The following is a 21,694-nucleotide window of genomic DNA, read 5'->3' on the forward strand; positions in this document are numbered from 1 at the left end:
ACAGCATAATGGATGCTAATATTACTGTCGGTGTCAAGAAGCTACCAAGGCAATTTAGCAAGAAGGCATGTAGCAAAATTCAGGAAGGGATGACAAATGAAAGAGAGAAAGAGGAGACTAATACAATTGTAGTTTAGAAATGGGATTCACAAGGTCCAAATAACTGAAGGCTTCACAGATACATAAAACACAAAAATGTAGGACAATTCGCTGAAGGAGCCGTCCTTTAGTCAAAATGTGTTTAGTTCTCTCCTCCCAGGTGGCCAGCAGCAGGCAGCTGCCAGGGTTTCATCTCTGTATGATGCTTCCACATCAGAGGTTTTCCTTGACATTTAGTCGTAGTGCAAAAGTGCACTGGAGCACACACTTCAAAAAACCACACACAAAACAGAGAAGAGGTAGACACTTTTATGGCAGACGTTTGCCACTTTAATTAATGTATGTCGTTAAATAAAAAATCATTGAAAAATTATTTAAGTAATGTTTGAAAGTCTGGAATTGAATCCATCTCTCCCACACCAACCCTCAGTTTCTGTGGTCATGTTTTAATTGTCCTTCCTGCTCACACACACACACACAACGAGCAAAGCTGGTGCAGTCATCTTGGCCGTCTTTTATGGTTTGAATAATAAACCACACACTTTGTAAGGCCTGCTCTTGGAAACTGTTTATACTCGTCATAAATGGACTTAAGGGGGATCTTTATAACAAATATAAGAAACTTAAGATTAAAAGTCTCAAGCAGGGATGTTTACAGCTTTAAAAAGGATCTTTACCAGCAGAAAAATAATTTAAAACATAAAGCCAATCCAGATATGCGTTATTCACTGTGTAGCTGATAAAGTCTTGTTAACCTATGTAAGACTCCAGACTCTGTCAAGAGGCTAAATTTAGTAAATACTAAAAACCTTCTCATCAAACTGCTTCTGTGGATATCAACTAGAAAATTAGGTACAAGTTAAAAATGAGCAAAGTTATGCATTATGTGAATATTGAATGTGAGAGCCCTGCTCAACCCACAGTCACCGGAAAGGTTGGAAAGTAAGAATTGATGTCATTCAGTTCATTCTTCAACTAGTTTTCTGAAGAGGGGCGGAGAGAGAAATCACTTCCTCTCTCCTCTGAACCCAGGAAGTCATTGTACATGTTGAGAACTGTCTTCTTCTTGAACACCAGAAATTCCAAACTCCTGCGAGAACAATGGGGTCGTCGTTAATGCTCTGAATGTGTAGCACCAGCGACTGGTTACCAGCCGCGACAGAAGAGCAGGTACTGTTTTAACCTTCGAAGTGAGTGTGTGACACTATGGCAAATGAAGGCCAAGTCAAAATGAGGGCCATGTTTCAAGATGGGTGTGGTTGACCTGTGAGTATCGAGTACTGATTTCTGATCACACGTGGGCTGGACATTAATATGTTTATAGGAGTCGGTGCTGGTGTCATCACAAAACATTTTCTGGACGATTTTGATACCACAAAATAATCTATAAATACCCACACTGGGGCTGCAAGTATCTTTTTTAAATAATGAAATGATGAAACCCAAACAATATCAAACACAGAAAACACATCAGGTTTTAGCTGCTGTGACAAAACACTATTTGGCAATTTTGTTTGACAAAAGAGTCTCAATTACAACATTTTCCATCAATAAACTTTCAGCATTCATCCAAACCAATGGGGAATTTGAGTCTCTTAGTTGAGCACCAGTCACAGGGGTGTCTCTCTTTTGTATAAGGCTGCACTGGTGGGACCTTCAAACTGCAATTTGATCGCCTGTTTCAGATTAAGCTGTGGGTCTGTGGTAGTCATTGTAACCATAACATCCTCTGGCAAGGCACTACAGGATAAGACTGGAGTAAAACTGTAGCAATCAGGAGACAAAATGTTTTTTTGGGGTACAGAATCCCAAGCTTCTCCTTGAAGTGGGCTCTGCAATTTAAATGGGTAGCCCAGAGGAGGGCTTCCTCTGTTTTTCACACCTATGGCAGGACTGTCTTGCCCTGGCATTATCCCAAGGGAAGCCATGACTGAATTCCATTTACCACCAGGGTAAGTAGTCCTGTCTGTATTTATTAAGTGAGTATTTTGTTTGTACATTTTGTCATGATATTCAAGTCCAGGCGACAAGCCTTTCTGGGGCAATTTGCAGTTGTGCACCATGGCAGTAACTGTGCAAACAGAGGGAGGAGTGCTGCCTTTGGGATGTCTCTGGATGCTTCCTTGGAGGCTGCCTGGTGGAGGGAGGGTGGAATGACGGCTACGACTACGAGGCAGGGAGTGTTGCTGTATCTGTTGAATAAAGCTGAGGCTGTCAGCTGGCACCGTCTGCACTGTGGACAATGAATGGCAGGTAGATGAAATTTGGGAACTCTGCATGGAATGGAATCGTTCTGCAGTGGAGGCAGGAGAAGATACAGAAGAGGAAGAGGTAGCAGCTGTGACTTCCCCTCTATTACACTCAGAGATTCCTGAGGAGAGGATCCTGTTGATTTTTGCAGGGGAGGTGGTACTAGAGTTAAGCGACAGGCCTATGTATGGCTTGGCTCCATAGCGCTCCAAAAGCCTGACAATATTAAAGTGCCCATGTTTCCCTGCCACTTTGACTGGACTCCGGCCATATTTGTCCATGTGATCGGGATTTGCAGCCCTTTCCAGAAGCATTGCAACAATATTATCATGTCCCTCCTGGGCTGCAATGCTCAGAGATGTTGCTCCCTGGTTGCAGGAAAGGTCAATGTTGACACTCCTGGCGTCTAGGAGACGGCGTCCCACTTCAGCATGTCCTGTCCAAGCCACTGAATGCATTGGAGGTCTCCCTTCTGTGTCCTGTGCATTAGGGTTTGACCCATGCTTTAGAAGTAAGTCTACCATCTCTACACATCCCTGCCAGGAAGCCACATGAAGTGCTGTACGACCCTCAGAGTCTCGGGACTCTAGTGGCACCCCTCCTTTCTCCATTAGCAGAGTAGCCATCTCAAGGCGACCCTCTAGGACCAGTAGGTAGAGCAGCGGTCTGCCCTCTGCATCCCGGACATCTGTATCAGCCCCTCGCCTCATAAGCAGCTCTGCCACCTCAGCATGACCCTCCAGGAGGGTGGCACTCAAGGCAGAATGTCCATCATAGGCCCTGTGGTCAATGGGAGAACGCCTGTCCAACAACAGTCTGACGGTGCTCAAGTGACCTTCTTGTGCAGCTAGTATAAGAGGGGTACGTCCTTCAATGTCCATCTCTCCTACACGTGCCATGCTGCCTCGCTCTGTCAAAGCAGCACAAACAGGCCGATGGCCTTCACAAGCGGCAGCGTGCAGTGGAGTCCAGCCGAGGTCATCCTTATGGTTCTCATCGAGTCCTCGGTCCAGCAGTGCACGGACAACCTCAGTGCTGCCTCTTGCTGCTGCTAAGCAGAGTGCCGTCCTGCCTTCACAATCAATGGCATCCACAGCTGCTCCCCAAAAAAGCAGACGAGATACTGTTTTCATGTGGCCCATTGCTGCAGCTGCCAGAAGGGGAGTAACAGCCGCTGCAGCAGGGACATTGCCATCAGGAACGGCAGTCTCATCTACATCTGCGCCAGCTTCTAATAAAAGTTCAACTACCTCTTCATGGCCCTCATAGGCTGCAAGAAGCAGTGGTGTCATGCCATCATGATCTCTGTGTCCTGGATCAGCTCCCCGTTCCAGTAACAGACTTGCTACCTCACCATAACTTTTTATCCCTGCTGCGGTCGGGACACAGAGGGCAGCGACTGACAGAGCAGTTCGCCCATCTCCATCAGCTAAGTCAACCTCTGCATTGCGGTCCAGCAATATCTCCACAGCTTCATGATGTCCCATATAGGCAGCAGCAATAAGCGGTGTGCGGCCCTTGCCGTCAGCTTTGTCAACCTGTGCCCCATAGTCCAACAGGGTCAGAACAATTTCCTCATGACCACCCCATGCAGCAGCTCTGAGTGCAGTCCGGGCTTCCCCATCACATCCATCCACATCAGCTCCTGCATCTAGAAGAAGGCGAACAGCCTCGCTATGTCCTCCCCAAGCTGCAGAGCGCAGTGCTGTCCAGCCTTCGTTGTCAACATGCTCCATCATCTGGGCTGCAGTTTCTGGATGCTGTTTCTTGGCCCATTCCAGGAGCACAGTCAACACTTTGACATGACCCTGCCTTGAAGTCAAATTTAATGGTGTCTGACCTTGATGATCCCTGATCAGTGGATCAGATCCATGTGTCAGGAGAAGTTCAACAACATCTACAGAGCCCTCATGGGCTGCACTGGCAAGAAATGTCTGTCCATCTGTAGAACATAACTGGTTAATCGACACCCCACTGTCTATCAGCTTTTTTACAGACACCTCTCTTTTAAAAGGTTGTCGTGAAGTAGTTTTGTCTTTACCTATACAATGTACTCCAACACTTGGCTGTGCATCTGAAAAGCAGGCAGTAGAGATGAGCCCAGTCCTCATTAACAGCTGAAGTACTTCCTGACTGACCAAAACAGGAGGCTGATGTGAGGATGTGGTGAGGGCACTGCTGTAGCTCGGAGTAAAAGCAGGCACACTGGCCCATATCATCCACAGTGCCAACAATGAAGGGTTGTCTTTATGGTGACCAGAGCAAACTAAATGTGTGGCTAGCCGGCAGGTGTCCTCAATGTCCAAGTGTTTTCCCTGCAGAGTCAAAGCCATAGCGTGCATACTGTGACCTTCTGTCCTGCTACACAGGTATTTCTGTGTGCAATACTTCACGTCTGTCAGCCACTCAGCAAAGCTGGCATGAAAAAGTAGTTTGGTCCCTCCAGGGCCATCAATTAAGAGAGGAGAGAGAGTTTTGAGCTTGTTCTGAAAATCCTGGAGGCTGAGTGAGGTGTCATGAGTCCAAACTGCTGTGAACAGCTGCTGGGATGTGAGGGGCCTCGGGGAAGCTAAGAGCACATTAAGGAGAGGCTTGACGTACATGAAAAGCCCCCGGGGAAACAGCCTTTGGCACAACCACAGATAGAGACCATTGAGAGTCCCAGGGATGTCGCGGATCTCTCGCAGACCCACCAGTGCGACTGCAACACCATCTAGAACACGCTCGAGGAAGAGAAAGCAACCGCCGCTCTTGATGTGAAGTAAATTAAGCATGTCAGCTGTGTCAGGGGTGAGCTGACGGCGAAGCGCTGCGTCTTCGTCCAATCGGCAGAGGATGTACTGCTGTACATCGTGGACTGGGGGGGGCTTCCGAAGATCATCAAGACAAAGCTTACGGAAACCTATAACACAAAAAGATAACAGACTTTATCAATTTGAATGCTAAATTCACAGGGATTGCAGGTGCTCAACAGTGAAACTTTAATACATTTTTTTTTTATTAGACTATAATTCGGACGAAGCAAGAAATTTAAGGCATTTTTGTTGGATTAGGATATAATGATGATGATTTCTTGAAAACAGTACCAGCTTTTAACAAGAGTTACAGTCTACAGTAAAGTATTGTTAAGTTACAGAAAAATCTGGGCAAAGATTCACCATCTTATTAGGGCCCCTTCCAATTCAGAGCTTGAGTCTGCAAATAAGATCAGAAATGGAGTCAAGACAAAGCAGATTATTTTATTTCTTATTCAGCAGTTCCACAACCACTGCATGCAAAGGTAATGCTGATGATCAGGTCATCATAATGTATTTAAGATGCATCATAGTTGGGAGTCAAAATGCAGACTATATGATTAGGGGAAAGACATTTTCAAGAACCTCAGGTCTTGTTAAGGGATTTCACATTTTTTCTCTGTTTATACAGATTGTTAAGACTTAAACAGCTGGTTGGTAAAGATGAGAGTACGTATTCAATGGAAAACATTTTGGTGCAGACCGTTGTCCAAGGAAGGTTTCACATGTTAGTTTGGTTAATGTACCTGATCTCCACCACACATGTATTTTTATTTCTAGCTCTTCCTTTATACCTGAGAAGATCTTGCACACAGCTTTGTTGTGGCGGCGGACGGAGCAGACCAGAAGCAGCCACCCAGGCAGCAGGTGTTGATTGGTGGCCAGCAGCTCTGCGATGGAGCTACTATTCCCACTTCCTGTACCCGGTCCATATCCTACATCCAGGGAGTCTACCACCAGCATCAGAGTCTGGGCAGGGGGAGGGAGGTCTAACAGGGGTCTCAAAACCGCTCTAAGAAAGAGAGACAGACACAGAGAGGAAGAGTCAGTCGTGTAAATACTGCAGGAGTAGTGGGCGGATAAGGGAGCTAGAAGCAGCGGTATCAGTTTGGCCGTTTTCTTATATCTTGACTGTGGTGTAATTACATCACAGCTAAACACGTGGGGTCAACCCTTATGCAGATAAAAGTCAGTGACCTTAAATTAAATCCCTCATTAATATGCAGGCAGGTATCTTTGCTTTGTCTTCAGTCGATTCCATTATAATCGTGTTGAGTGTTTTGCTTTTGTTTGTCGTTTCACATATTTCAGGAAACAATCTTACCTTCGCTCTCAGGCTTTTAGATTCACAGTCATAAAATAGCAGCTTGACATGTTTGCTCAAATAGAATTTCATCAACATCAAGAGAAAGTATTTTCCCTCTTGGAATATTGACAGAACATTGAAATTAGACATTAGACTTAAATAGATAATTCATAAAATCATTTAGCTCATACTTTTTAAAACTATTATAAAGGCGATGAAAGGACATTATGTATCTTCTGTTGTGATCAAACACACATTGTAAAACAGTAAAACAACTGAGCCACTGTGTTAAAGCACTGTCAGCACCCACACCCTGCAGGGATCTGACAGTGACTCAGGTAAATGGAACCTCTGAAATGTCCTGCTCCGCCCTGACATGCACGCACAAACGCACGCACGCACACAGTTCTTACCCACGCATGCTTGTATATCGCTGTTGCCAAGTATCTTCCAATGAATTCATTTCCTCCTCATTTCAACATTTTTTAACTTTGATACACATTTTCATTCGATTTATTCTTATTTTTGTTGTTGCAGTTTCAACAAAATCTCACACAATCTTTATTAATAAAAAACATTATATGTATTACTAACTGCAATAGCAAAAATAATATGTTGGACTATCAAGACCTGAGGCAACTGTGTGTGAGGAGAATGAAATCCTGCAGTCATCATGATGAAACGAAAGGGAAAGTTGTATGAAGGAAGAAGGTTTAGTTATGAGTAAAGGACATTTTATATGGGATAAACACCTAAGATGCTTGCAGACATGGATTGAACTCTCACAGGGAGCAAGTGATTGGGTTGATGGCGATGCTGATGCATGACAAATGCAAAGCTTGAAGAATATAAAGAACTCAGCATGAAGAGGAGGAGCCGATGTGCTGTAAACACAAACATTTAATTTCCACATTTAAACTTCATGTCCTGCCTCCTGCTGCTCGGCACAAATACCCTTGCTCACCTGAATGCTCTGGAAATGTTCCTGTTGCTACGAATGCATCCGACACTACATTTTACAACCAGACAATAAACAAAGAAAACAATATATATTTGTAGCAGCTGTGGTTTAACACTGAGATTTGTTCAGAGATACACATGTATACAAGGGAACTGTGGGGGTCTTATTTTGAAGGTGATAAACAGTGATTAACCTATGACAGCAGCATACCAACGAGTGGGTCACACAGAGGCGCAACTCAAGTCAATTATCCTGCCACAATCACAGGGTGTGCTTGTGTGTGTGTGCTGTTATTAGTGTTAATGTCTGTGTTTAGGAATGACCAGAAGGTTTCAGTCACCTTTGGTCATCAAACGTTTTTTTTCTTTTAACCACATTTAAATAAAAAAATATATAAATCACAGGGAAAAATAAAAAGGTTGCATCTTTTCAACCTGACAATTACTGTGTGGGTGTTTTTGCATCTGTAGTGTCTAATAATAGCAAATCCAGCAACGATTCTAACGTCGTTAAGAGCAGGATCTGCTGCTGTCAGGAAGGAAACAGCTTCACCACTGTTTTTAAAACACATGAAAGAGGTCCTCAGAGCTGCCGTGCCAGAAATGCATTGAAATCTCAGTTTACTTGATAAATGGGTGAGGAAACAGAAGCTTGCTCGAGGTCACGTTGGTAACTAAATAAAACAGGGTCATCATCTGAAAGAAATGTGGTCAACGACGGTATATCAGTCTCAGGATTAACATATGCGTAGGAAGTGAGGGTTGAAATTTCAACACCACACAAATGAGTCATAGACAATAAATAAGACTTTGGTAAATATGATACATCAAAGACATTCACCTCGTGGAGCCATGGACTCCAAATTACGCACAAACTAACTACTAGCTCTTCCATTTAACTTCATACATTACCATTATTATATTCTTCATCATTTATTCATGACAACATGGAGGATTTACCCCAGGAAACCATTCAACAGAGTCACCAGCATCTTAACATATCTGCACTCACGATGCATTAGTTATTAAAACCCTAAATATCACTGAGACTCATTAAATATCTGGCATTTACTGTGTGAAATCGATTTCTTGCTCTCTTCCCTTGAAGGTTAATGTTGTATATCATGAAGGCATTTTAACCGCCATGACGTCACCCATTGTTTTTTGAACTTTTCTTTTGAGTACTCGACATTTTGTCCAGCTCCATCTTGGTGTTTGGAAACCAGAACTAACAAAGGCTGTGTCTGAAATCACCCACTCACTATTGCCTACTTCTCTATTTAGTGACGACTTAAGGACTGTATAGTTATCTCATCTGCAACCTACACCCATTGGACAGTACATGATGCCAGTCACACGGAATCCACGCCCCCAATGCAAACAATGCTTTATGGTCTATTTGACCCTAGATGGGACTATACCTGAACATCATTCCCTTATTGCGGAAAACTTGTAAACTAGCCATTGAGACAATAATCTCCTAAATGTTAAAACCTTGTGCACAAGGAAAAGTAATACTTATACCTAGAAAAGTCATTGTTCCATAAAATGTTATCTTAAGATATTGAAAGATCAATCTGTAATGAGTGTGAATCATCTAATTAGCCTCATTAGACATGACTTTTATCACCGATCATATCCTGTGATAAAATGCGAAGGGAAGTTATGCCCTGGGTGAAGCATCTGGGTTTCAACTCGCTTATCATACCTCTGTGTGCCTGAGTCATCTGATTAAAGTCACAGCGGAGGAGGAAGTGAAATTAATTCAGCTCAAATAACCGTGTGCACAGGTCTGCATGCGACCTTTGACCCTCAGCTTTCATCGGCCTTGTTGACAGGAGCATTCATTCGGAGGTTGCCTCTGTGCGGTCGTATATAACTTAAATCACTTCAGTGGCTCTCTGACCTTCTCCCAGGCCTCAGTTGATGGTTCTCTGACTGGAGCGAGAATCCAGATCCAGGTCCGGTGAGTTGTATTTTCAAAATGTTTGTCCTTTCTCTGCAACAAACCACACTCAACAGCAAACTGTAACCTAGTCAGCTCACGGATAATCCAACCATCTGTACAACTGAAATAAATATGAATGCACTGAATAATATTAGACGTAACAGACAATTCGGTGTGCATGGTGATACTTCTGACTGCTTTGTCAAATGCATCAAACAACTAAATCTGCTGAAGTCACAGAAAGTTTAATCTAAGTGCAGGAGGTTCCAGGCAGCAGCACATAATGGCTCAGTGACGAGTTAATGACTTGGTGACTGTATTCAGCCACAACTCAATTCCAGGCTTATCGTCCCATTCATGCCCTTTCACTGCCAATTCAAGCCCATGTTTCATCATGTTTGCAGACAGCCATTCTTTTACGACAGCGTTTCGTCGCAGCCACCATCTCCCTCCCTCTCTCTCCCAACACAAGCAGCCGCTGGCCGTGAGCCAGTCTGAGGGGAATGTGCTCGGTACTTCACACCAGAGGAGGGCAAACACAGGAGGAGTGCAAAGGGGCTGAGGCTCATTGCTGAGCAAACACACCAGGAGAGAGAGAGAGAAAAGTCCTGGAGAGGAAAGTGACCTCGCTGACTCCTGCTGAGACGGTCACCAAGAGGCACTTTTTTTTTTAAACTCTTTGTTCTTTTTCTCTCTCTCGCTGAAAGGGTGTTGTGTCGTAAATAACACTGTAGCATTGATTCCCACTGGAGGCCCATTGTGTGCGCTGTGAATGGGCTGCATTATGAGAGAAATAAATATATAAGACGAGGAAGAATGGCTGCTGCCGTCTTTTTCCTGTGACTGTCCGGGCTTCCCTTTGCTTCGCTGACGGACTCGTCACTTTGCAGTTTATGGGCTCTGAGAACTGTTCTGTGTTGACAGACTAAATACCTGCAGAGCCACCGTTATTTAGATAATAATAAAAGTAAATGCAGCAGTAAAGATTTTATGGATCTTTTCCCACAAGTGTTTCATACTCAGTCACTTTTTCTGATGTTTTATTGCATGATGCAACAATTCTAATGAGTAACAAAATCACAATATTATATTTGCTTAAAAACGTTTAGTCACATGAGACCATGTAATGCATACAGCTGTAGTAGGTGATATGGACAAAATTCCTGTCAGGATATAGGTCATTTTATAGTAAGTAATAATACATTTTCTGGGAATAAAACAGTTTATGAATAAAATTACCAGACATGAGTATCTGGTTGTCATCCAAATAGAAATCCAATTAGAAGGGTGCTCAGAGCTACAGGCCATGAAAACAAAAACCTGTTCGGTGGAGGTATAATCGTTGAGATTTCATCTGTTGTCCTGACAGCCAGCTCTTACAACACAACGTGAAATTAAATAAAATGATTCATCTTATGTAATTAAAAGCTATAAATACTTTCAAAGCTATTAGACAAATGTTTTTCTGTCACAACAACTGTTGAATCTATTTACAAAACACCAGAAACTTGTGTCGTAGGTTTTGCCGCAGGTTATTTTCACTCATGTCTTAATCTGATGAACCACCTCTTTCCCTTCAGCCGCTCCTATTTTCAGCATTAATGTAAAAAAAGTGTTATCACCATTTACAGCCTCTGATACCACACACACACATTTAGCTGGGAATGAGCCACCCTCCCAACATGCACACACACGCTGGGCTCCTGGATGGGCCCCATGCTTGTTACCTTCGGCAACTTTCCACTCCCTCTCATTTGACAACCATAAACTTTACCTCAACTCTTCTTCAATAAAAAGTTCCCCTCCTCAGCTCAAGCAACTGACAAAAAAAAGGTGCCATGACGTACACTGAGAATATTAAGAGGAAAGTCTTTTATACGAACCTCTTGAATGTGTCATCAGGGTCTTTCTGACAGTTGACGGGCTCCAGAGCAGAAGATACAGATGGGCTGTCAAAGACCTTTCTGTACCCAGACGAGAGGAGAGGTGAGGCCCTCAGCTGCTCCACCAAGCCCAGGACAAACTTCCACAGCACCATGCTCCTCTGGTCCTCCCTTTGGCAGAAGTGGGACGCCAGGCAGCGTGGTGCCAGGCCTGCCGCCAGCCCTGCCTTCGAGGTGGGCCACACCACCTCAGTGCAGAGGGCAGTCTTTCCAGCGCCAGGGCCCCCCATCACCAGCAGCCCTGGTGGTTGTCCCGGCAGAGAGCGGGTGTCCAGGCAGTGCCGCAGCTTCTCCAAGGCCCATTTCCGGCAATAGAAACGCCGACCCTGGAGTAAGCTGGAGCTGCCGTCAGAGCTGCCGCTGCTCATTTGCTCCTGATGGCCTGACATGCTGGAGAAGACTCACTGCTCTGAACTCCACTTCCCATGCTTCCTCACCGGTCTTAGTTTGACTGTCCGGTTGAGCTGCAGCTGGAGACTACTGGCTCTGGCTCGTCACAGCTCTAGTCACAGTCTGGGTATTTTATCACACAGGCTGTTCCTGACAGTGTTGCATCCGGCGATTAGTATCAGTTGCTGTCCTTCCCCTGCAGAGGTTTCGGAATCAGTCAGAGGAAGGTCAAGTCCTCCAACTCATCATTTCCTTCACTGGACTTGATGTATTTGTCGATCTTGATCTTGAAGCAGTGAAGCGAGGAAGAGGATGCATGATTACCACCGTTCATCATGCCTCCCCCGGCGATGGTGGAGCTGTTCTGTCAAAAATCTTAAGGAGAGAGGGAACGAGTCAGGAGATGAACTGACAGCATGTTTTTCATAAAAATAAAGACATTGTATCTCACCCCTTCCCTGCCTGAGTTGTCCCCTGTCTTCCAACCACATCTACAGTCTTCCCTTTTCTTAGTTTCTGTCCCAGTTCTGCATAATCCTTAAATGCAACTTCAGAAAGAAAGTCTCTTTTCCTTTCTCACGCTCTTCTCACACCTTCCTCTATCACACCATCTCTCATGCTCTCCGGTTTTTCTAGTTTCTTTTTTGAGTGTGTGTTTTTTTTTGTTGTGTGTCTCCTCCCTCCCCTGGTGTTTCTGGGCATGTAAAGACATGCACACGACAGCAGAGCGGAGCGAGAGAGAGGGAGGAAAGAGGGAGGAAAGAGGGAGGAAAGAGGGAGGAAGGACTCGCAGCTGTGAGCAATTCCACCGCTGACAGGTGGGAGGGGTTACCTGCGGTCAAGGTTCAGCCACAGGGCAATTAAACACCTCACGCTTTAATTTAGTGTGATTTATCCACGCAAAGCTACTAAAGGCTGTTCAAGTTTTGTTTCATGAAAATGTCCTCTTAATCTTCTGAAACAAGCCCTGACATCGTATTCACACTAATATGTAAATGTAGGAACTCTCCAGAGTAACCTTTGTAGGAACTCTGTCTGTTCCAGTGAAATATTTTTACTGCCTACAGTCGGTGTTTACAGCTGATCCGGAATCCTCTGAGTAAGGGGTGTGACATTTCTGACACATGCTCAAACAGTTAACCAATCACACAAGAATGTGCCAGTTGACCAATCAGACCGTTTCAGACGTAGGATGGAAAGAGGCACTTCAGGAATTTGAGTAATACAGTACATAAACCTGTTCTAAAAAGGGGACGGGCACCGGATTTATTTACAGCATTTCTTACAGAATAGCTTCAATACATGGCGATAGCGAGGGTGCATGTGCACTCGAAGGCAGGTCGTTCTCACGTGCAACAGAATCTGAGTGACAGGTACACAGACTTAAAGGGGACATAATATGAAAATTCCACTTTTGTAGTGCTTCTACACGTTAATTTGTTTATCTGGTCTACCGTCCCAAAAACAACTTCCGCGTTTTGTTGTGGTTCCTCTATGCTAGAAACGATACGCTAGATGGCGTCGAATGGGATTACGACCGAAAAATACGTCATGTTCCAACCATGCCCATGTAGGGAGTCTCGCTACATGGCCTTGGACCACTCCCCACCATCAGCTCGCCCCTCCCCCGGCGAGCTCCCCCGGCTAGCGTTAGCGCGCTGCTGCTACCCGTCAGACATATAAGTGGCCGCATAAACATGCCGATGGTCGGGGCGGAGACCCCCGGGACGCCTCTATTATTTATATGCATGTACACTCTGATCTTTGTTTATAATTCTGATATCAAAAGAGAGGTGTCTGGTATCCTGTGTATCATTTGGTGGTGTTAGGGTCTCTTTTATCCGGGGTCCCGTTGGGTCTCTTTTGCCTTAGGACCCTAAAGTCCCTTGCAAAGCTCCGGTGACTGATCAGCTGTGAGTAGCTTTGCGCAATATCCTCCATGTGCTGCATTATAAGGCCAAGCACAAAGCAGCATGTACAACTGTACCTAACACATACACTATATGTACTGTAACATGGATATCCTTATAATAAAGAACTAATATAAGGAACAGAAAGCTAATAGCCAAACCCAATGTTTTTGGACCCCTGATAAAAAAAGGAATCCAGATGAGAAATGCGAGAAGCTCCTGTGAAAAAGTTAACACATTGATGAGAGTGTACACTGCTTAAAGTCAAAGACTAATCAGCTGCACTCAACTCAATCTGTCAGATTACTTCTAAATTTAAATTCTTTGAACAGAGGAGGATAAATCTCACTGCTGTGTGAATCCTCCGAAACATGAAAGCTCACTGGTGACACTGATTCAAACGCATGCATTTTTCCTATTAAGCATTTGCACCACATTCGGAAGGAGACATTCTGTTCCCTCCTGCCGGATGACACATGTTGTACACTTGCTTCTGACAAGTGCCAAATACTAAAAATGAACAAAAGATGTGTTTTAGCGAGTCACTGATGACAGCACGGCGGAGAAGTGGCACCAAGCCATTCAAGTTGTCTACATTCTTGTCATTATGTGTCGTATTTACAAAGACCTGCAGACCTGACATGTAGCCTGTGAAGATTCTGGTGCAGTCAAGACATCGGTAGCGTCTTCATAGAGCTTCACCGAAATGCCTCTTATGCTTAATTTAATTTAACTCGATTTACTTTATATAGTCAGAAATAAACCAAGGCGCAGTGAAGTTTCTTTTTGACAATATCATATAACATACTACCTTTCAACATGTACACTGCTACTGCACAGGACCATGTACAGTATCACGTTTTCCTTATTATGTGCTATGTTTAAGTGCAACTAATAATGTTGAATTAATGCACAATATCCCGTCCATCATCATCATGTACAGCATTATATTCAGATTATGTGTAATATCGCATGCATTATCATTTACAATATCTACATCTTGTCATTTCCTACCTTTTCTATTCCCACTTCAGTTCCTTCTTATATACGCGATACATGTAATGTCTCTACTTTCTTCCCTCCTGCAGTTACAGCAGTGCATTTCCTGTCTGACTCAGATTGACTTTCTGACTGTCAAGTCCATGCAGACAGTAATAAGCCCATAAAAAAACCTGGTGACACAAACTGCATCACAGAGAAATACATTCTCCAGAAGAAATCTGGATAAAAACACGAGGCTTTAATTCCCTAACCTGATCACAAAATCCATGTTTCTCCCTCACATGATTTAGGAAATCAGCTTAATAGAGAAATCTGACTGTAACTGAACTTAATGAGGCTGCTAGGCAACGAGCTAAGACACAGAGCGAACAGAAGTAATGGGAGAAGGATACACTGTTTCATCAAGATATTGTTACATCACCTACTTCAATTTCGAATTCTTCTTTTGTTTACATTGTCTGTGTAGTTTTGAAAATTAGCTTGTTGTCATTTTTTTTGGGACACGAATTCCATGGAAATATTAACGCCAGCTCTCCTGGTATATAAAGGAGATCATGGAGGTACTCAGCCAATTTATAAAAGTGAAAAGCAACTGTAGAAGTCATCAACTGTTTATAGAGATGGACAACATATCTCCACTTCCTCCCACTATCAACAATTAAGACAAATTATCCTGACACCAATGCTGACATCTTGCATCTATGACATCATTAGGAGCCAGAATGGGGGTTACACATTTAACCAATCGCAAATAAGTCTAAACTAATCACGTCATCCAAAACCAAACTTATCAGAAGCACTTGAACATCAACAGACACATCAGTGTGATATGAACCCTAAACGACAGAAATCCCTTTGTTCATTCTGAGATCATAGCAAAGAGGTGACGCTAATCGTAAATGGTCTGTAAGGCCCTTAAAACGAGCATGGTGTTACAATGGCGAGTATGTTTCTCTCGTTCAGCCAATGTGAGAAATTGATTAAAAAAAACACCACAAGCACTTTTCCTCGCTGGATAAGCCCGCTGATGAAAACCCACAACAAACAGCGAGCCAATCAGTTCAGCAGATCGGGCTTGCCATCACCTGACCCTGTCACATTGCCTAATACTACCGATACACTGCCACAACTGGTCAAGTGCATATTGCATCTTGTATCTTGTATCAGGTAGCGTTAATTTCTGAGGACGTGCACAACCGGCACTCCAATTGAACGCAGGATACGCGAGGCAGCCATCATGCACATGCGTAGCTTACAGTAAGTATATCTCTGGCTTAACAAAAAACTGGAAGAGGCAGGATTTATGACCTTTACTGTAGCCACCCACCAGGGGGGGAATCGGAAAGATTTTGCCTCACTTTTTTGAGGGGCCGTCATGTTGTCCATCTTTATATACAGAATGTAACACCAAGAAGTGATTAGTTTGGTTTAGCCTAGCTTAGCATGAAGACTAATCAGCAATGAACCAGCTGTTAGCTCAAACGTACTGCATTTGACCTCTCATAAAGATAGATAAATGACTGAATTGACATTTGTCCAAATTTAATGGTTACAATGCACAACTGTCCCTAAAACATCAAACAACTATTAGTTAATATTGTGTGTATGTTTAAGACATTCATAAAGAGAATAGATTACAAATTACTGAGCTGTCATATATTTACAATACTCAAATAACCCCTACAACAATAACCAAATCTGTGACCTAGCTAACACCACCAACTAATGGTTTATTTTAGATGACGAGTCTTTTTAAGATGTTTAAATTACATTTACATAGATATTAAACCTGATGGAGGTTTGTTGAATAAATTAAAATGCATTCTCAAACTATGAAAAACCACATGAAACCTGAACTCTACCAATCAGCTTTATCACTTCACTATCATGAATCTACAGGTGAAGTGAATCAGTGTAACACACGCAAACACATTCACACACACGTGATATGTTACCTCGGCGCCCCATTAACACATCATACATCGAGGATATTAAATAAAAACCCAAACCACTGCACAAACACTTCATCAGTTCGTCTCTCTGTGCGATAAACTGCGTTAAATCAACCTAACCAGACACTGAGCGTTGTTTCATGCAGAGAACTCGGTCTCACCTGAATCTGCCTCCTCCACACAAACCACCGGGTCCACTCCAGTGTTTCCTCTCCGCCAAAAAAAATAAATCCTTGATATCGTCACATTAGATGAAGTAGGTATTTCTGTTTCTGTGCCTGTCAAAGACTGTGAGTGTGTCAGTGTCTCTGAGGTCTGTCTGCTTCCCTGGGAGGAGGAAACCAAACACCAGGATGTGGAGTCACACAAGGACACCCTCTGCAGGACTGCTGCAACCACACGTGTTACAATGGACCTCAAAACAGTGTCATATGACATGAGTGAAAGGGTTCACTAAAAATCATATAACATCAAATGACAAATACAAGAGTCACTAAACAAGTCCAACATTTAAGAATAAAAATGACCAAAAGCTTTTATTTTGTAAATCTCACACTTCTGACTATTTATTTTACATTTTGATATTAAAGTCTCAGGTGTGTACTTCTAATTTTATTAATCTACGACAAATATATATATATATATATGATTTTAGAATTGTAATCTAGATTCTAACTCAGACAGTAATTATATCGAACTCTTTGATTCTTGGTGTCAAGAAGTTGTTGCAGGAACCTTAATGCAGTTTATTTCCATTTTGATTTGCTTTATTTAAATAACTTATTTAGACAAAAACTGGTACAAATATAAGGAGCATTTACGGATTAATATATTTATTTTCCATATTTACAGTATAGCAACAAGTCAATATTTTTTACTCCCTCTAATCAGAATGTGTGTGGGAAATCAAATTTTTTTTTAGATCTAATCTATATTGCATTTATATTTCTTGGGCAGACATTATTGTTATTTTGACTCATAGTAACTGTGTGACTTTAATTTGATAGAGGGGTGTGGTTTCCTGCTCAGTCAGTGACTATGTTTAGTTACCTGATTAATTCTGAACTAGACTCTCCAATGTAAACAACATTTTCAGATGACCTCATTCTGAATATACAAACATAAAATAAGACTTGGAGGAAGTAACAGGAAGCCGCTCCTTCCTATGGTCATCAGACTTAAATACCTCTTCCCTCTTGGTGTCAGACACATTTAGTCAATAGGATTTTTAGCTTTTCACCAAGAACAGTTTTTCTGCAATCACAATTATCTGCAATACTGTATGATACAGTAGGATATAGTAAATGAGGTAAAGTAAAGTGGTCTATATGTAAATGTATTGTCGTATGAAATAATGAGCAAAATGAAATAACTAACTTTTAGTTTCTCTACACATGTCTTGTTCATATTTCATATTTGTATTCATTATAATTCTTTCTCTGTATATATTTCTCAAGACATTCAAGATGAGGATTCATTAACTTTCCAGTCCTGTAACCTGTGAGGGCCCTGAACAGTCCCACGATCACAAGTGAACTCACAATGAAATGAGAAATGACCTTTTCACCCCATTAGCTAATTCTTCTCATTTTAACATGGAGGTTAACAAATACCCCACTCTCCTTTCTGTAAAAAGACTGTGACAGAAACTGAAAGAAACAGCACATTTGTAGAATACTTTTTAAATCAATATCTGAATTATGAACGAGCCTAGTAGAGAACTTCTCCTCTATTAAACTTGCAGGAGGGACCTCTGCTGGATGTATTTTATATACATTTTTTTTTATATTCTATTTTATATTATTTTATTCAATATTTGTTTTGGGTGTAATACTCTGAGCATTGCTAGAAGAGAGCCTGTGACCCAAGCATTTCCTTCCCAGCAACTGCTTAATGTTATTGTTGTGCATTTGATAATAAACTCTTGAAACTTGAACCAATATCCAACCTCCCCTTCCTGTCTAAAATCCCGGAAAAAGTTGTAGCCAATGAGTGAGTTTCTCGAGGGAAATGATATATATGAAGACTTTCAGTCGGGGTTTAGAACCAGTCACAGCACGGAGACCGCCTTGGCAAAAGTCACTAATGACCTTCTAATAGCCACATTTTATTACAGAGACTAGAGCAGTTCATTAGCATTAAAGGAACCGCCCTAAACTGGTTTAAATCGTATTTTTCTGATCGCTCCCAATTCATGCAAATTAATGATGAGTCATCTGTGCGCACCAAAGTTAACCATGGTGTTCCACAGGGCTCTGTGCTCAGCCGAATTTTGTTCTCATTATATATGCTTCCACTAGGAAACATTATCAGGACACTCTGTAAACTTTCATTGCTATGCGGAAAAGACACCCAGTTATACTTGTCAATAAAATCTGAACAATGTCATCAATTAACTAAATTCAAGCATGTCTCAAGGACATAAAACCTGGATGACCCGCAATATTCTCTTATTAAACTCAGATAAAACAGAGGTTCTAATACTTGGCCATAAACACCTTGGAGATACATTATCTAGTGATATAGCTGCGCTAGACGACATCGTCCTTGCTTCCAATGAAACATCAGGAGCTTGGGAGTGATCGTCGATCCTGATTTGTCCTTTAATTCACACTTAAAACACGTTTCTAGGATGGCCTTTTTCCACTTGCGTAATATCTCCAAAATCAAACATGTCCTTTCTCAGAAAGATGCAGAAGAACGAATCCAGGCCTTTGTTACATCCAGACTTGATTAATATAATTCCTTATTATCATGCTCCAGCAGTAAGTCGTTAAAGACTCTGCAGCTCGTCCAAAATGCTGCGGCACGTGTCTTGAAGAGAAACAGGAACAGCGACCACATGTCTCCTGTGTTAGCTTCACTGCACTTGCTTCCGGTTAAATCTAGTTCGGGAAGCAGACACCATCTGTACGTTTAAGAGTAGGCTCAAAACCTTCCTTTTTGATAAAGCTTATAGTTAGAGCTGGTCCAGGTTTGTCTTAGAGCTGCTGTTAGTTATGTTGCTATAGGTCTAGAAGGTCGGGGACACATGACACAGAGCTTCTCTTCCCAGCTTCTCGTTCCTCTTGTCCATCCTGGAGACTTTAAGCACAACAAGACTGCTTGATATATAATACGTTTCCTCAGATACTCGTCAATTACTGACAATAATCCATCAGTTCATTGAACTTAAGTTCTGATTCAAAGTGTTTATTCTAATCAAAGCTGTAAATCTTGTGATCTTTCTGATGGTCTCTGTTACACATGACATCTGTTGCAGTAGTGTCTATCCTGTGAGACGGATAGACCTGTACAGCATCCTGAAAGGACACAGGATTTTTTTCAAGAGAAAAGTCTCCGTGGATTTTGCAAGAACACTTCTCAACATTTGCTGTATCTTTGTCTTCCATGTTCAGGGAACCTCCACCCCTTATAGGGATGCATGGGATCTTCTTGATCATCACATTCTTGTGCACAAGTATTGTGATCCATAAAGATAGCTGTGACTACATGTGTTGCTATTCCTTTCTCAAATACATACGGATGTTTCACGTTGCCTCTTGCGAGATGGTTCATGGACAGTTCCTGGAACTTAGTGGTCAGTGTTACTCTGGCCTGATTTCTGGATGTCTTATGATCTTTCAGGTATATGGCCGATCACCCCACCTCAACATAAGAAACTGGCTTTCAGTGAAGCTTCAACCTTTAGTGCTGAAGATTTATCCTCAATCGATTCAGATGCAGCTACCTCAAAATCATTATAGTTCTGGGGTCTTTCTCCAATATGTTTTTTTTTGGTCATCGTGGTCCCACAAAGTTATTCCTACAAAAAGATGCGAAAATCAAGTTTAGTTTACAGAATCATCCAGAATGTGTTTTACTCAATTTAAAGGCACCTAAATTTTGTTCTGGACTTTCTCTGGAGTTTGTGTTTTCCCCATTAACAACTCAGTATGAGATTCTCCGCTCACACTCGTTCACAACAAGAACAAATCCTCTGGAGGATTCAGATAAGAGGTAAGGCCGCCGGCAGTGACAGACGTAAGCGGCGGCCTGCTTTCTAACACGAAGAATTTTGTTTTGTTTTGTTTTTTTAACTTTTTGCATCTGACACATGTTAGAAACCTCATCAACCCCCCCACCCTCTCGTGGGGACGCCTGCGGAGGATCTTCTGGACTTTCTGCTTACTTTATACCGGGGGCCAATTGGAGAAAGAGAACAGAAACTCCAGAGGCTGATACCCGAACAGTTGCCTGTGTGAACACTGCTTTAGAGACTTCGCTCAGATGCTGTGATATGCATCTGTCCACTGAGCTGTAGCAGATGCACAAAATCTCATAGAGTTTGTGTCATAGTTTCAGAGAAATGTTTAATACTTATGAATTTATGACATTAATGTTGAATGATGTTCACTATTGTCTATTGTATCTTTATCTATAAAATCTGTGTATCTTCTGTGTATCTAATCTTGTGTATTCGTTGTTTATCGAATCTTTATATGGGAGTCCTCACCGGGCACTAGTAAATCTCTGCGACAGTCGTACAGCATCCCCAGGCAGAAAGGCCAACCGAGCGCCGCCACCTCCATCGACCCGCCGAAGTCCATCACTCAACCTGAACTCGACAAAACAGCAAGTGAGTTCACTTCTCTGACGCGACCACGTTCAGGCATTTGATATGTTTATATGTTTATAAAACCGCCAGCTAGTCCTCTCTGCTACAGACGGACAACTGCAGCCACAGATGGAGGTCCTTCATCAGAGCACATTCTTATGAAGATGATAGACAATTATACATTCTCATCAATCACAAAGTGTTTGGCTTCACTCATGACTCGTTGATGAGGGAACGTCTCATGTCATTATATTTAACAGGTGACACTAATGGAAAATGTCCCAGAACTATGGGAAGAATTACCTCAAATCTACATTTTGTAAACCAAATACTTTACTTATTCTTCTTTTAATGTATTTTGAATATATTTAAATAAACAAATTGCAGCATCTCTATATGCTGATGACTAAAGATGAGCTGTGTCATCAGCATATAGTCAGTGTCATTTTCTGACCTTTGGATGACGAGGAATCATTTTCTGAACAATACAAACTTTACATTGCCTTTGTAATTAACACACACACACACAAACACACACACAC

General features: G+C 42.3%; 1 protein-coding gene across 2 annotated transcripts; it reads right to left on the reverse strand.

Annotated features, from left to right (window-relative positions):
- Window positions 1-394: 394 nt before the first annotated feature.
- On the reverse strand, window positions 395-16,911 carry ankrd50l (ankyrin repeat domain 50-like). 2 transcript variants are annotated; one of them, XM_062403263.1, is made up of 4 exons: window positions 16,717-16,911; window positions 11,242-12,066; window positions 5,939-6,156; window positions 395-5,251 (listed from the first exon to the last, which is right to left on the reverse strand). In XM_062403263.1, the coding sequence occupies exons 2-4, from the start codon at window positions 11,688-11,690 to the stop codon at window positions 1,710-1,712; spliced, it is 4,209 nt and encodes a 1,402-aa protein (XP_062259247.1). In that variant the 5' UTR covers window positions 11,691-12,066; window positions 16,717-16,911; the 3' UTR covers window positions 395-1,709. The 2 variants fall into 2 exon arrangements, with proteins under 2 accessions (XP_062259247.1, XP_062259246.1); XM_062403262.1 differs by lacking the exon at window positions 16,717-16,911 and adding an exon at window positions 12,143-12,283.
- Between the last annotated feature and the right edge of the window lie 4,783 nt (window positions 16,912-21,694).

This window comes from Platichthys flesus, chromosome 13, assembly GCF_949316205.1.
Source record: "Platichthys flesus chromosome 13, fPlaFle2.1, whole genome shotgun sequence".
Classification (NCBI taxonomy): domain Eukaryota; kingdom Metazoa; phylum Chordata; class Actinopteri; order Pleuronectiformes; family Pleuronectidae; genus Platichthys; species Platichthys flesus.

Excerpts from the sequence above, each read along its gene's own strand:
- ankrd50l (XM_062403263.1), bottom strand. The coding sequence starts at position 11,690 with ATGTCAGGCCATCAGGAGCAAATGAGCAGCGGCAGCTCTGACGGCAGC. Across the intron at positions 6,157-11,241 it reads CCTGATGACACATTCAAGAG|AGCGGTTTTGAGACCCCTGT; the intron begins GTTCGTATAAAA and ends TCTCTTTCTTAG. Across the intron at positions 5,252-5,938 it reads TGTGTGCAAGATCTTCTCAG|GTTTCCGTAAGCTTTGTCTT; the intron begins GTATAAAGGAAG and ends TTTGTGTTATAG.